This window comes from Euleptes europaea, chromosome 9 (assembly GCF_029931775.1).
Source record: "Euleptes europaea isolate rEulEur1 chromosome 9, rEulEur1.hap1, whole genome shotgun sequence".
NCBI classification, from domain to species: Eukaryota; Metazoa; Chordata; class Lepidosauria; order Squamata; family Sphaerodactylidae; genus Euleptes; species Euleptes europaea.
This window is the reverse complement of record NC_079320.1, coordinates 16,247,114-16,262,139: the sequence shown is the minus strand read 5'-3', so window position 1 is coordinate 16,262,139 and position 15,026 is coordinate 16,247,114. Positions and strand designations below refer to the sequence as shown.

The following is a 15,026-nucleotide window of genomic DNA, read 5'->3' as shown; positions in this document are numbered from 1 at the left end:
TCCAGCATGGCTTTTCTTACATTCTTATGTTCTTAAAGTAAAATACCTATGTAAATTTGGCATTCACAGAAGGTTTTCTGTTCGAAGTCTGGCATCTCTCGTTCAGCTTCTTAATGGGAAGCAGCAACTTTCCTGCCTGTATTGGCAAAGTGGTAACTTTTACTAGGAAGTGGGGAAAAGAGAAAGTGGTCTGCCAACAGTGGACAACAAATATAAAGATGAAGAACTGGGAAGGAACACCATGATGGACGGATTGTTTGAAATTCTGCATGGATGCAGCAGCCTCCTTCTGATCCAGAAGTAGTTTGGTGAAGGGACAGTTGCATTTTATCCATGTGTTTTAATTTGTGTATTGGTTTTAATGTTGCTGGACACATATGATGTATGTGACCTTGTGTTTTTTGCTGTTTTGTTACCAACCTTGAATATCTGAGATCAAGATAAATATTTTAAATAAATAATCAAGAGGAAATCAGATTGGTCAAAGGAAGCTGCCCTTCTGCTGAGTTAGACCATTGGTCTATCAAGGTCATTACTTCCTACTTTGATTGGTAGTGGCTGACCAGGATCTCAGGTGGAGGTCTTTCTCATCACCTCCTACCTGACCCTTTTAAATGACGATAGCAGGAATTGAACCTGGGACCTTACACATGCAAAGCCGATGCTTTACTGCTGAGCTACAACCTTTCCCCTGCTATTTAACCCTCTAGAGCAGAGGTGTTGAACCCATTTGTTATGAGAGCTGGATATGACATAAATGTCACTTGGTCAGGCTGGCCCATGTGTACTGGCCCATGAGAGCCAGTGTGGTGCAGTGGTTTGGAGCGGTGGAGTCTGATCTGGACTTGATTCCCCACTCCTCCACATGAGCGGCAGAGGCTAATCTGGTGAACTGGATTTGTTTCCCCACTCCTCTACATAAAGCCAGCTGGGTGACCTTGGGCAAGTTACAGTTCTATTAAGAGCTCTCTCATCCCCACCCACCTCACAGGGTGTCTGTTGTGGGGAGGGGAAGGAAAGGTGATTGTAAGCTGATTTGAGTCTCCCTTAAGTGGTAGAGAAAGTCGGCATATAAAAACCAACTCTTATTCTTCTTCCTCTTCTTCCTCTTCCACCACCACCACCACCACCACCACCATAAAATTTAATGCCAGGTACCAGAGATACAAACTGTATAGAAGACAAAGGAAAAGCCAATTAATTATATTATTTTTTACTTAAAATACAAACATGCTTAAAACGATAACACTCTTACAGTATTTTCTTTTATTTAGCAGTCTTTGATAATTGACACCTTGGGAGCAAGGGGGGGTGGCAGCTGGCTCACCAGCCTAGATCGGGACTGGGGATGGCTGGCCTCGCGGGCCGGATAAGAGCTCCCAGAGGGCTGGATGCTGCCCCCAGGCATTATGTTTGACACCCCTGCTCTAGGGTGTAGTGCAAGATGCCTCTCTTTGGAGAAATATTTACTCATTGAGGTATAATGCTTAATATCATGGTGCTCAGGTCCATTAATGTTTGACTTTGAACACTGAAAGCACGCATCATATTTGATGCTTCGAGTGAGATTCTTGTTAATGCATCATTTTAATATTTAACCTTTAGTACCTGGTACCTTTTATTTTTCTTTATTCCCGGTGAATTTTACTAGGCCAGTGTCTTACATGGTCAAATGTCAAAGTTTTACAGATAATTTTTGCCCCAAATAATGTTCTATACGTCTGAAAGTGTCTACAGCATCACAGGGTGGGGAGCAGAAATGGTCTGGTATGAGCTTTATCTTATTTATTGTGTCTATATCCTTCTCCTTTGGTTTTTCTTGCCTTGCTAGAAGCCCAAATAAGGAAGAACGAAGACTGTCTTTGTGTGTGTAGATTACTAATCTATGGAATGTCTTGCTGTTAGGCTGACATGTTCAGAGGAGCATGCCTATTATCTTAGGTGCTGTGGAGCACAGGCAGGATGGTGCTGCTGCAGTCGTCTTGTTTGGGGGCTTCCTAGAGGCACCTGGTTGGCCACTGTGTGAACAAACAGCTGGATTTGATGGGCCTTGGTTTGATCCTGCAGGACTTTTCTTATGTTCTTATGACAACAGTGGAGCATTTGGGGTATATTTTAAGGAAAGGAACTATGTTGTTACAATATTCATGTTTTGCATGGAATAGAATAAGGTCAGTTTAAAGGTGGACACCTCTTCATGCCTCTTCAAGCTGAGTGGGAGAACTTCATGGATGTCATTCCATAGTTGCCAACTGCAGACGTTTTGGAGGTTCTTGAGAAACATATAGAATAGCGGGGGATATTGAAGCCACAGCCTTCAATTTGCAAGATCTGAGCAAGGCTGTCAAAGATAGGACATTTTGGAGGACTTTCATTCATAGGGTCGCCATGAGTCGGAAGCGACTTGATGGCACTTAACACACACACATGATTGTCAGCGAACCGATTGCGGCTGTCATCTTTGCCTTTCCTGGATTAGTCATCCACCTGTTTTTACTGCTTTTGACTGGGTAAAAAGTGTGTGTGTGTGTGTTTTGCATGCCCTCTTTCTCCCCCCCCATCCATTGCTTTCACCTGCCAGTTTCATTTTGTCCCAAGTCAGACCACAAGAATGTAGACCAGAGATACCATGAGCAATCAATTGACCCCCTGTGCGGATTACATTGTCATTCCACTTAATCCCGCAGAGCAATTTTAGTAGACCTCAATTCTCACTACCGTTTGTGCTGCAGAATGTTTAGCTACAAAAGTTGACCTCTTGTTTCTCTCTCTGTATGCTGCCCAGCTTGGATTAGATAAGATAAATAGACATAATTGTTACTGTTCTACATTTGTGTCTTTACGAGGGAGATTCCTTTCTGAGGGGAGAGTTTTAAAAGACAAGACAAAACCCGAAACCACAGCAGCAAACAGTCAGATTTTATTCCGTTGCTTAAAATTGTGAATGTATAGGAGGCTGCTTTAAAAATTGCAGAATTTAAGACATGGCCCGTGAACGCACTAGCAATTTACCTCGCAATTTACATGCGTCCAGTACACAAGTATCCAAAACGACTTTAAATTTCTGTTCCCACCGCGCCGCCTTTCTCCGCTGCATTTGATAAGCCCGAAGACCGGCACGCTCCCACGCATGCCCAGTCGGCGCTCCAAGCAAGGACGGCGATTGGTCCAGCGTTAGTAAGGGAGGCGGGGGGAGTGCGGGGGTTGGCTGGCCGCAGGAAGTGGATTGAACACACATTGCATGTTCCCACTTTAAGGCACCTGGTGTGGAAGGCGTTTTATTTTATTAATTCGCCGTATAAGCGGATGCGCTTAACGCGGAGAAATTGTGCTCTGGAGACGTCCTCGGAATCCTTCGGGTGAGATGAAGTGGGAATATGCAAGGAAATTGGAGCTGCAAACGCGCAGTGCGGACATGGCCATGGTTAGGGTTGCCGACTCCAGGTTGGGAAATTTCTGGAGATGTTGGGGGTGGAGCTTGGGGAGGGCAGGGTCTGGGGTGGGAAGGGACTTCAGTGGGGTATAATATCATACAGTCCACCTTCCAAAGCAACCATTTTCTCCAGGAGAACTGAACTCTGTCGCTTGGAGATCAGTTGTAATTCCAGGAGAATTCCAGGCCCCAACCTGGAGGTTGGCAACCCTACTTTTCAGTATGCCACCAGGGAGCTCAGGATTTAACATTCAGTAGCTCTTACATATTCTGGATTGAGCAAAGTTTTCAAAAGCCCATTCAGCAACATTTACCTCACTTAAAACAATATTGATTTGTAATTAAATGATCCATTGAAAGCTTATCATATGTTCCCCAGTGATAATAATTGTGGAAAACCTGCACAGAAAGATCTCTTGCCCACTACTATCAACCTTCTCTTCCACTGCACAGACATAAGGGGGCGTAAGGTGAGCTCTGTGCATGCTCTGTGCTTAATCAAGAGTATTGATGAGGCCCAATGCACATGCTCAGAGTTCCACAAAAACTGAGTAGGCACCCTAGAAATAAGAGGCAGTGGCTTATATTCTCTTGCCAGTGTGGTGTAGCGGTTAAGAGTGGTGGTTTGGAGCGGTGGACTCTGATCTGGAGAACCGGGTTTGATTCCCCACTCCTCCACATGAGTGGCGGAGGCTAATCTGGTGAACCAGGTTGGCTTCCCCACTCCTCCACATGAAGCCAGCTGGGTGACCTTGGGTTAGTCACACTCTCTCAGCCCCACCTACCTCACAGGATGTCTGTTGTGGGGAGGGGAAGGGAAGGTGATTGTAAGCCGGTTTGATTCTTCCTTAAGTGGTAGAGAAAGTCGGCATTTAAAAAACCAGTTCTTCTCTCCTCTTCTTGCTCAGCAAAGTCAGAAGCCTTCCTCCAGCCTACAGAAGTAATTCTTCCTGCAATGGAAGGCTCCTTAGGCTGGAGGAAGGCTTCTGACTCTGCTGAGCGGAGTGGTAGGATACCAGCCAGTGTGCTGTAATAGGTATGATGTTCAGGAGTTTGGGTTTAAGTCCCCATTTGGCCAGAAAGCTACCTCAGAGACCTTGGGCCCTTTCGTGCCCTGAGACAGAATGATAGGAACTGGTAGCAATATGGATGTGACAGGACTTGACTGTCTGGGGATTACAGTGTTTTAGTTCCATGTAGCCACATTCCTCAAAAGTCTTTTAATGAAATGCTAATGTGCTGTAATCAGATTGTGTCAGCCTGAGTGATTCAGGAACTGGTAATGTGATATGGAATATGTCAGATGTAGGTCGCTGATTCACACCAAGATCTCTTCCTCTTCTTCCTCTGTGGTGAGCGAAGAACGTGATATTGACTGGAGAGGCTCTCAGGAAGGGATGAGTGATGATGTTACCATGGTCAGCTCTTAGTTTGTCCACCACCCTTGTCACTATGGAGGAGAGGAGGTGGATTGGGTAGCAGGCACCATAAGGAAGCAAGGGATGGTGGGAGGGAGGGTACGGGGGGGCAAGGGAAGAGAAGAGCTAGAAGATGCAGGGTGGAAAAGAACTAGATAATGCACTCAGGGAAGCAAAGTTAGAAACTGACTGTCGCTCTCCTTCTCATCAAGTCGGTCTTTATGGCCATGTTACCATTAACATTTCTACTATTTGGGCAGTTTGATAGTAGTGGTGTGTGGCTATTTCCATTCATTACATACTTTCTGCTTTCTCTGGACATGTGCACATCCCCTTTGGAATCCAGCCAGGCTCCTAACCATTCCATCTTCTTTACTTTTTCTTATTATGGGACCTCACATAGTATTCTTCTTGCAGTGGTGATGATGTTTTCCCCACCAGTATAAGGATCTACCCTGGAGGGAAGGCAGTGTGGTGTAGCCCAATCCCTTCAGATCTTGAAGCTAAGCAGGGTCAGTACTTGGAAGGGAGACCACCAAAGAGGACTCTACAGAGGAAGGCAATGATAAACCACCTCTTCTTCTCCCATGTCTTGAAAGCTCCTTGCTGGGGTCGCCATAAACCCATGAAGCTGCCTTATACTGAATCAGACCCTTGGTCCAGCAAAGTCAGTATTGTCTACTTAGACCGGCAGTGGCTCTCCGGGGTCTCAGGCAGGGGTCTTTCCACATCACCCACTTGCCTAGTCCCTTTAACTGGAGATGCCGGGGATTGAACCTGGGACCTTTTGCATGCCAAGCAGAGGCTCTACCACTGAGTCACAGTCTCTCCCCATGTCAGCTGTGACTTGATGGCACTTTACACACACACGCATAAGGATCTCCCATACAGAGTCAGACTCCTGCTTGATAGTAGGTATAATTATTATGTTTCTATCTAGGTTGTATTTTAAAAACTTCTCTGCTGTCAACAATAATGGTATCGACTCCTTTCTCAGGTGAATTATGGCATCCATGTGTGTAGATGATCCAACCCTGTCTCATAACTCTGGGATCATAATCCTGGATCATAACCCTGGGAATAGACCCAGGGAGATTAAATATCCATTGTTTTTTTTTTCATTTAGTGATAGGGCAAAATTTTGTAACAGTGCATATAGGTCATGGGGGTGGGGGAACAAACAAAGTGATCCTACTCTGAGTAATGGCATAAGCTGCCATCATGTTGCTTTAGCTGGACCACAGTGCTCGAGCGCATGCAAAAGTCTGAACAATAAGAAAGGAATGACTAATCCTGTTATCAGAGTTTTGCACATTATTGAAGGGAATGTCTTAAAATCACTTGTCTGGGCAATCATGTATTCAACCTTCACCCATAAATAGCTGGAGGCCTGTTACTCTTCCTTCTCTTTCCTCAGTTGTGAGCTCTCTGATTTTCCAGCACTCCAAGGCTTGCATCCAGAGTGAACTGCTAATTTCTACTGAGTTCTTCTTCTTGCTGCAGGCCGCCCTGCATTCCACAGAGTCCTCCACGTATTCCCCAGAAGTAGTATTTTTGTGCAGATCTGTGGGAGGGATGAAAGCAGGGAAATTCAATTCTGCCACTGGAAAATTTAGTCTGGCTCCAACCCATCCAATGCCCTTGCCTGGTGTGGTTGGTCTCCCTGCAGCTGCCTCTTTTGGACAGAGCTGGATCACAGCTAGGGTTGCTAACTCCAGGTTGTGAAATTCCTGGAGATTTGGGGGTAAAGCGTGTGGAGAACGGGGTTTGGAGAGGGGAGGAACTCAGCAGTGTGTAATACCGTAGGGTCCACCTTCCAAAGCAGCCACTTTCTCCAGTGGAACTGATCTGTTAGTCACAGCACACAGGTTAAATCTCTACCTGATATCTCTCGAGTGAGCAGTTCGAGACTCGCAGTGGCCTTGAGTCTCGATGGAGAGACAAGTAAGGCTGGGGGTGGGGGAGTTGTTTGTTTGAATACGTGCCTCTTCTCAGGTCTTCAGGAATTGCATGCAGACCAAGTGCCCTTTTACACCTCCCTGAAATTGCTTTTTGGAGTCTTCCTTCCATTTCCATCAGGCATGTTTTAGTCCAGAGCAGATTCTCCAAAATTTGAATTTAGCATCTTTCTGCAAACCATTGCTTAATAGTTGAGTTAGAATCTCAGAATTGCAAGAAGAAGAGATGGTTTTTATATGTCGACTTTCTCTACCTCTTCAGGAAGAATCAAACCGGCTTACAATCACCTTCACTTCCCCTCCCCTGTGAGGTAGGTGGGGTTGAGAGAGCTCTGAGAGAGCTGTGACCAGCCCAAGGTCATCCAGCTGGCTTCAAGTGTAGGAGTGGGGAAACCAACCCGGTTCACCAGATTAAGAGTCCACCGCTCATATGGAGGAGTGGGGAATCAAACCCGGTTCTCCAGATTAGAGTCCACCGCTCCAAACCACCACTCTTAACCACTACAAGGGTGGGGACCCTCAGTTTTTCTTTAAAAACGTCTCTATATGTTGCCCAAAAAATGAACTCTACTGCTTACCAAGAAAATCCTTCAGAGATTTCATTGCTATTACAATGTATTGTGAGAACTTCCGTTTTCAGTTTATGAGTTGAATACTTGGGGCAGCCTTGAGTCCATCTCTCCAGTTGTTAGGATATGTTGCCTGGTTAGTTTTCTGTAATGATGTACCACTGTCTCTTGTATTCCTAGGCCAGGTCAGTTTGACATCAATATAGTAATTGCAAACCAGACATTTCATTCCATTTAAGTGCAGGGCATAGCTGCCCAGATGCTGCTCCAGTAATGCACATAAACAGCAATTTATTCCTGGCATTTTGAAACAGAACCAAGAGTGAGCCTTCAAGCTCAGAGGTTTCCACCTTTTGCTTCTGGGAAATTATCTGCAATTCTAGTTTTATGTAACTGGACAGTGAGCGGGAACACAAACAGGCAAAGGCCAGCAAACTAACACATAGAGCATCAGCAGTATTTATGCTTCCCGTATTTGAATAGATCGCTCTGATATACCTGGGGAATCTTAGAGGCCACTTACGACTAACAGGGCTCCATGCCATTGGTATGCCCTTCGTATGCATGGTGTAGTGGTTAAGAACGGTGGTTTGGAGCGGTGAACTTTAATCTGGAGAAGTGGGTTTGATTCCCCATTCCTCCACATGAGCGGCAAATGCTAATCTGGTGAACTGGGTTGGTTTCCCCACTCCTCCACATGAAGCCAGCTGGGTGACCTTGTGCTAGTCACAACTATTAGAGCTCTCTCAGCCCTACCTCACAGGGTGTCTGTTGTGGGGAGGGGAAGGGAAGGAGATTGTAAACCGTTTTGATTCTTAAGTGATAGAATATAAAAACCAACTCTTCTCCTCCTCCGTCTCCTCTTGCAAAATGGCACTTTGCCTCAGCCTGTGTCTTACACAGGGTGAAACATGTTAGTAATCCAAAGGAAGCTGTCATTGTGAAACAGATTGCAGGCATAAAGGAATCAGGCCTTCCATGTGGCTTGTGCTAGCCATATTTTAGAACATAAGCCACGTCTTAAGCTTCCGAACATACAAGCAAACTATGCATTAAAACGCCTTCTCAAATTTCTTTTCCCTCCCGCTTTGCAATCCTGTGTCTAAACGCAGTGGCTTTTGTAGGCAAAGCAACAGTCATAAAAGCTTTGCCGATTCAGATATCACACCAAACTAGCATCAGTGCAAACCAACATTGCAAACCCCAAGTTCAGACTATGTTTCCTGATTGTGGATTGTTAGTCCGTCATGAGCCGTGTTTTGCCAGGCTGGGCTGTGCACTTAGTCATACCTGGATTCTTAGCCACGGTCCCTTAACTATGGTTTGGCATAGTGTCTGAACAGAGTATGCAAGAGTGAACAGCAAAGAACAGTGTGGTCGTGTTGGGGGAAAGGTCAGGATATCGTGAAGGAATGCCAGTTGGCTTTTAGAGCAACAGTCACTGCTGAGAATCAAAACATGCAAAAGGTTAATCATTTCTTAAAAAGAGATTGACATAAGCAAAGGTTATGATTGCTGTTCTTATCTGGGAAAGCTTAATTCTGCTCTTCCACTGGACTTTATCGTGAGATGGGAAGGATGATTTTTGTAAACATTAAAACAGTAGTAAGAAATCCAAGAGGCTGTATTGTGGTTGTGATCAGAAGCTTAGGGCCAAACTAGACGTGACTTCTGCACGGTACAGGGAGAGAGTGAGCTGAAATGGCATGGGAGGAAGGCTGAAGCCCCTGCTCTCCTCCCCACCAAATTACAATAGAACAACAAAAAAAGGGGGGCACTCAACCAAATATATAGAGAGAGCTTCAAAGATTGAGCTACTAACTATGCACTATAACAAAATGATTACATTTATTGCAAGGTGTACACTATAAATTTGTTAAAAATACAGGGCCTGGAATGCCGGCTACATATAGAAACATCAGTTATAAAATTCTTATACACAGTTGATATATAATCACTATAAATGACCAATGCAAGACCAGACGATTTTGGGCCCGAATAGGCCTTCCTCATTGGTCATAAATACAGAAAGTTATTTTAAAAAAACCACATCTGGAAATGAACCTTATGAGATATTTTTATCTGAAAATAGAAAACCATAAGAAAAGGGAGACAAAAAGCCAAATTAATTTTACTCATATCATAACTATAAATAGATTTTACAAAAAAGAATTGCATGCATATAAGAGGCCGTATAATGCCTAATATTTTGTGTGGCTTAACCCAAATCGTTAAGACATGGATAGTTGCTCACACAACCTAGATGACATTTTTATATGTAGCTTGCATCCCAGGCCCTGGGTTTTTAACAATTTTATAGTGTACAGTTGGCAATAAATGTAATTATTTTGTTATAGTTTATAGTTTGACGCTCAACCTTTGAAGCTCTCTCCCCCCACACCAAACCAGGCCCCAGAGCACTTGAGAACTTTAGTTCCCCAATGTCACGGTCTGTAAGCCAGGTCAGAGAACGCGATTTGGGGATTGAATTCAGGGAACCCCAACCTGACTTGTGGTGGATGTTATGTCTAGTTTGGCAGGTGGCTTTACAAGGAGGTTAGACAAATTTATGGAGGAGAGGCTCATCAGTGACTATTAGCCATGACAATTAAATGAGAACCTCCATGGTTAGAAATAGTATGCCTTTCAATGCTGGGGTGCAGGATCAGGGAGAGGTCTTTGGCCTCTGTATCCCTGCTCTGGGCATTCTGTGCCCTTGGTTAGCCACTATGGGCAACAAGAAGTTGGATTAAATGAATTATTGTTCTGATTGTATACCATTCACAATACTTGCTTAATGCTAAATTATTATGATGTATACTGGGACTACCCTGACCTGAATGGCCCTGGCTAGCCAAATCTTGTATCTCAGAAGCTAAGCAGGTTTGGCTCTGGTTAGTACTTGGATGGGAGACCACCAAAGAAGCCCAAGTTCATCTCTTGCCTTGAAAACCCCATGAGGGGTTGCCATGAGTCAACTGTGACTTGATGGCTGTTTACACACACATACTGGGACTGGTGGTAGGGTTGCCAGGTCCCTCTTTGCCACCGGTGGGAGGTTTTGGGGCCGAGCCTGAGGAGGGCAGGGTTTGGGGAGGGGAGGGACTTCAATGCCATAGAGTCCAATTGCCAAAGCGGCCATGTTCTCCAGGGGAACTGATCTCTATTGGCTGAAGATCAGTTGTAATAGCAGGAGATCTCTAGCTAGTACCTGGAGGTTGGCAACCCTAACTGGTGGGGGTAGGTGAAGTGGAATTAATGAGAAGTAAAATGAAAAATAAGGAACTGAGTGCTGGTAAAGAGCATTTATTTTTACCAGCTGTTGGATTTAGAGGCTGTTCTGGCAGTACTTTGCCTCTGGGATTGTGCCTACAGAGAAGTTAGTAGCAGGCCCCAGGTGTATTACTCCCTTGCTTCCTTTTCTGCTACACAACAGAACTGTAGGATTCACAATACAATTCTAAGCAGAGTTACACCCTTTTAAACCCATTGATGTCAATGTCCTTAAAATAGCAAAAGGCTCTTTAGGATTGTAGTTGTTAGTGTATTACCTTCCTCTTCATAATTCAGCCCTGCTGTTGAAGAAGCTATATGCAGAATAAACAAGGCTCAGCCTCAGCCTCGTGGTTTATGGAAAGAGATGGGGATTGGATCAAGTCTGTCTTGTGACTTGATCCCTGGCAGCTTCCTTTCCCTGATGACCCAGTTGGCTGGCAGATAGTTATCCCGATAGGAGCCATTAAGCACCGTGTGTATTTTTAATGCTCCAAACTTTTTTTTTTTTTGCAGTGTATCTTCTGGATTTGAAGGTATGAAGGAGCTGGAAATCTGCAACAAACTCATGGCCCAGATGCTGGAAGACTATACCTCTTTGTTTGAGTGGCAACTCACAAAGGAGGAGAAAGAAAAGCACCCATGTGAGGAATTAGCAAAAATTATATTGGTGAAAGTGAGTGTTTCTGAGAGAGCTGTTTTTTGCTTTTCATTGATGTGAGTGAAGAAGTCACACAGTATGGGTTGGATCCCATTGATCTGTTCAGCCAATGGAAGTTCTTCCTCCAGTGAAAGAGCTTCAGGCATCTAGGGAAGGCCTCAGAGGAAGGGTACTTCCATGTGAGAGAAACCCTTCCTCTGGTGGAATGGATCTGTTGATCCAACCCTTTCTGTTTTTATCCCACCCTTCTCCCCATGAGCTCAAGGTCATGTACATAGTTCTTTCTGCCCACTTTGTCTTCACAGCCCTCATGTGAGGTAGGCTAGGCAGAAGGTGACTGGTCCGAGGTCAACCAGTGAACTTCTTGGCTGAGGGCCAAACTAGACATGATGGCTTCCTTATGACCACCACTGCTTCCATTTTAAAGTGATTTAAAATTAAGGTTGCCAGGTCCCTCTTTGCCACCAACAGGAGGTTTTTGGGGCAGAGCCTGAGGAGAGCGGGGTTTGGGAGGGGAGGGACTTCAATGCCATAGAGTCCAATTGCCAAAGCGGCCATTTTCTCGGTGAACTGATCCCTATCGGCCTGAGATCGATTGTAATAGAGGAGAGCTCCAGCTAGTACCTGGAGATTGGCAACCCTATTTAAAATGCTGTGATGGCCCAATCCTGATTGGTCCTACAGCTTGGCAATCTCTTCCCACCCAACCCCCAGGTCCAAAATGGCTATGGGGGGATGAGGGTGCAGCCATTTTGGCGATTGATAAGACATGGGAGAGGGACAAGAGTACCTCAGCCTGCCATGCTGTGGGCCCAGTCAGGATCAGTCCTTAGTGGCATTTTTAAATCACTTTAAAACGATGGCAGCGTCCCCATCGTGGCATGAGGATGCCATCACGTCTAATCTGGCCCCCAGTCTCCCAGTCCTTAGTGTAACCACCACACCACGTTGACATCACACAATACCAAGCATCTGTGAGCTCTGTGAGGGTTTCTCTTCTAGAGTTGCAGGGATGGCACAGTGTAGTCTGTGGTTGCCTGTGGTTTGAGGCTGGTGCTACAACTTTACAGATGCATTTATTCATCATTTGTTTTCTTTTTGACAAGTGGGGAGCAAAGTTCCCTACTACACACAGTCACATTTAAGTCCAGATCGCGTTTGTCTGAACTGAAAAGCAGCCTCAGGAGGCTGTACTTGGGAGAGAAGGAAGGGGCAGGTGGGGAAGAGGCGCTTCACCCTTTCCCTGTGGCCCATTTTTTAACCCAAATTCTGCCCTTCTCCTGTGCCTGCTTCTTTCCCTCATGGGGAGCTTAGGGGGAAGGACACACAATGAGCAGGAAAGCTGACCAAGGGGCAGGGGTCAAGACCCTCTGGAAGATTATAGCCTACCACAGTGACTCTTAGTTGCCCATCTGGAGGAAACTTAGCTGTGATTTTCCCCTCATTCTCCCTCTATTGCACAGGAAACTGAGCTTTTGAATGCTGTTCTGTTTGGGGTATTTAGCTCACGATCCCTGCTGGACTTCTTCAAGGCTTCCTTTGCATTATTCATGGTTTTACTAACCTTTAGAAGTCACTTCGCTCCCGCCTCGTTCTTTCCCCGCAGTTCTGCTTCGAGGCAAAGAGTGAGGCAAATCCCCGCCATTTCCATGCATAGTCATAACTTTGGGTTTCTCTCCCCACGCCCATATTGGCTTCTCTCTCACACATGTCTGTCCCTCCCATCCAACCCCATCCCTCAAAGTGAAGCACAAAAGAGGGAGTGAAACTTTCATGAAATTTGCAGGAAGACACCAACCGAAGAGGCTGGAAGGCAGCTCCTGGCAGATAGCTGTTGAAGAAAGAAGGGGAGGAATACCCAGCTTTGCAAAAGCACACACACAGACAGGGAGAAGTCCCTTTAAGAGCTGACCCACCCCCTCCAAGTAAACTGCAACAAGGCTGCGTTTTCAGGGGGAGGGACTCAGATACTGCATGATTCACTGGGGATGCATAATTAATCACAAGGTACTCCTGGAATTTCTTTGGTGGGGGGGAAGCCCTCATGCATATGATGTTTGAGAATTCGGATCCGAAAACTGTGCAGCAAACCAAACACACATTTCCCCTGCATAAATGACCTTTGGCTTGATCGCTTACTACACGTTTAAGCCAGAAGGAAAATATTCCAAAGCAGAGCCCATCCAGTTACTATCAGCATCATTTGCGCCCATCCCCCTTTTGAGCTATGTGTGATGGATTTTGTTAGATTCTCTTCCCCATCCCCCTTCGCTTTCCATGCCTTCTGTTCAGTCCCTTTACTGCCAGCTGTCACTGCCTCCTGCAACCTGATGCCACCTTTGGGCAGCAAACACCCCTCCTGTTAGTTGGGGAAACCTGATCTGAGAGGATTACGGCCTTTGCCATCCCCACCTTCTTTGGGAGTGCACCGCCAGTCCTTGAACTCTGAGATGAACTTGTGAGACTCCTGAAGCCCTAGTAATTTGAGGATCTGATGACTTTATTGGTTTACTTATTTACTTCGTTTATTTATTCATTTTATTTCACAAAATTTATATCCCATCTTTCTGCCCTCACAAGGGTCACCAAGATGGCTGACGAACAAAACATACGTAATAAAATCACATTTTAACACACACACCCAAACCTCACCCATCATTAAAACAAATCATGGCTACTAGTAAAAATGGCTACTAGTCATGATGCATACCTATTCTCTCCAATGGGTGCATTGCTGGAAAGGGAATCTGTGTGGCGAATTCTAAATACTGTGGCAGGAAGGGGGGGTGGGGTGCCATCATATGATGACTGTCACAACAAGAAGCTGCTCGGAATAGGGTTTGGGGATGCTTTCAGGTTGGCACCCCTTACTTAGTAAGGACTTCTAAACATTATTGGAGAGTGGGGCAAAAATTCACCAAGATCAGAGGAGCATGCCTATTATATTAGGTGCTGTGGAACACAGGCAGGTCAATGCTGCTGCAGTTGACTTGTTTCTGGGCTTCCTAGAGGCACCTGGTTAGCCACTGTGTGAACAGACTGCTGGATGTGATGGACCTTGGTCTGACCCAGCATGGCCTTTCTTATGTTCTTAAGAACAACAAAATAATGTTCTTGAAACTCCCCTACCTTCAGGAGTGAGGCAGGTGGTGACCGGGCATACAGCCACCTTGATAGTGACACCAAATGTTTGGAACCCTCTCCACGGAGGTGTTTGCCTGGTGCTTATGTTTAAGTGCACGATAAAGGCTATTGTCATTTTCTACTTAATTTTGCCATAGGCTTTTCAAGACAAGAGACGTTCAGAGGTGGTTTGCCATTGCCTATCCCTGCGTAGTGACCCTGGCCTTCCTTGGTGGTCTCCCATCCACGTACTGATCAGTGCCAACCCTGCTTAGCAGCCATGGAGAGGGACTTCAGTGCCATAGAATCCAATTGCCAAAGCAGCCATTTTCTCCAGGTGAACTGATCTGTCAGCTGGAGATCTGTTGTAATAGCAGAAGATCTACAGCTAGTACCTGGAGGTTGGCAACCCTACCTATGTAATGGGTGCATTGCTGAAAAGAAAATCTGTGCGGCAAATTCTAAATACTATGGCAGGAAGGGGAATGGGGTGGAGAAGCATTTATCTCATGGAGCATTGCCATCATATGATGATAGTCTGTAACAACAAGAAGCTGCTCAGAATAGGGTTTGGGGATGCTTACAGGTTGG

General features: G+C 45.4%; 1 protein-coding gene across 1 annotated transcript in view; it reads left to right on the top strand.

Annotated features, from left to right (window-relative positions):
* The window catches only part of FAM13A (family with sequence similarity 13 member A), a 174,930-nt gene that overhangs the window by 19,918 nt on the left and 139,986 nt on the right, over nucleotides 1–15,026 (top strand). The window contains 1 exon segment of the mRNA XM_056855228.1: nucleotides 11,168–11,327. Coding sequence (XP_056711206.1) covers nucleotides 11,168–11,327 — 160 coding nt within the window.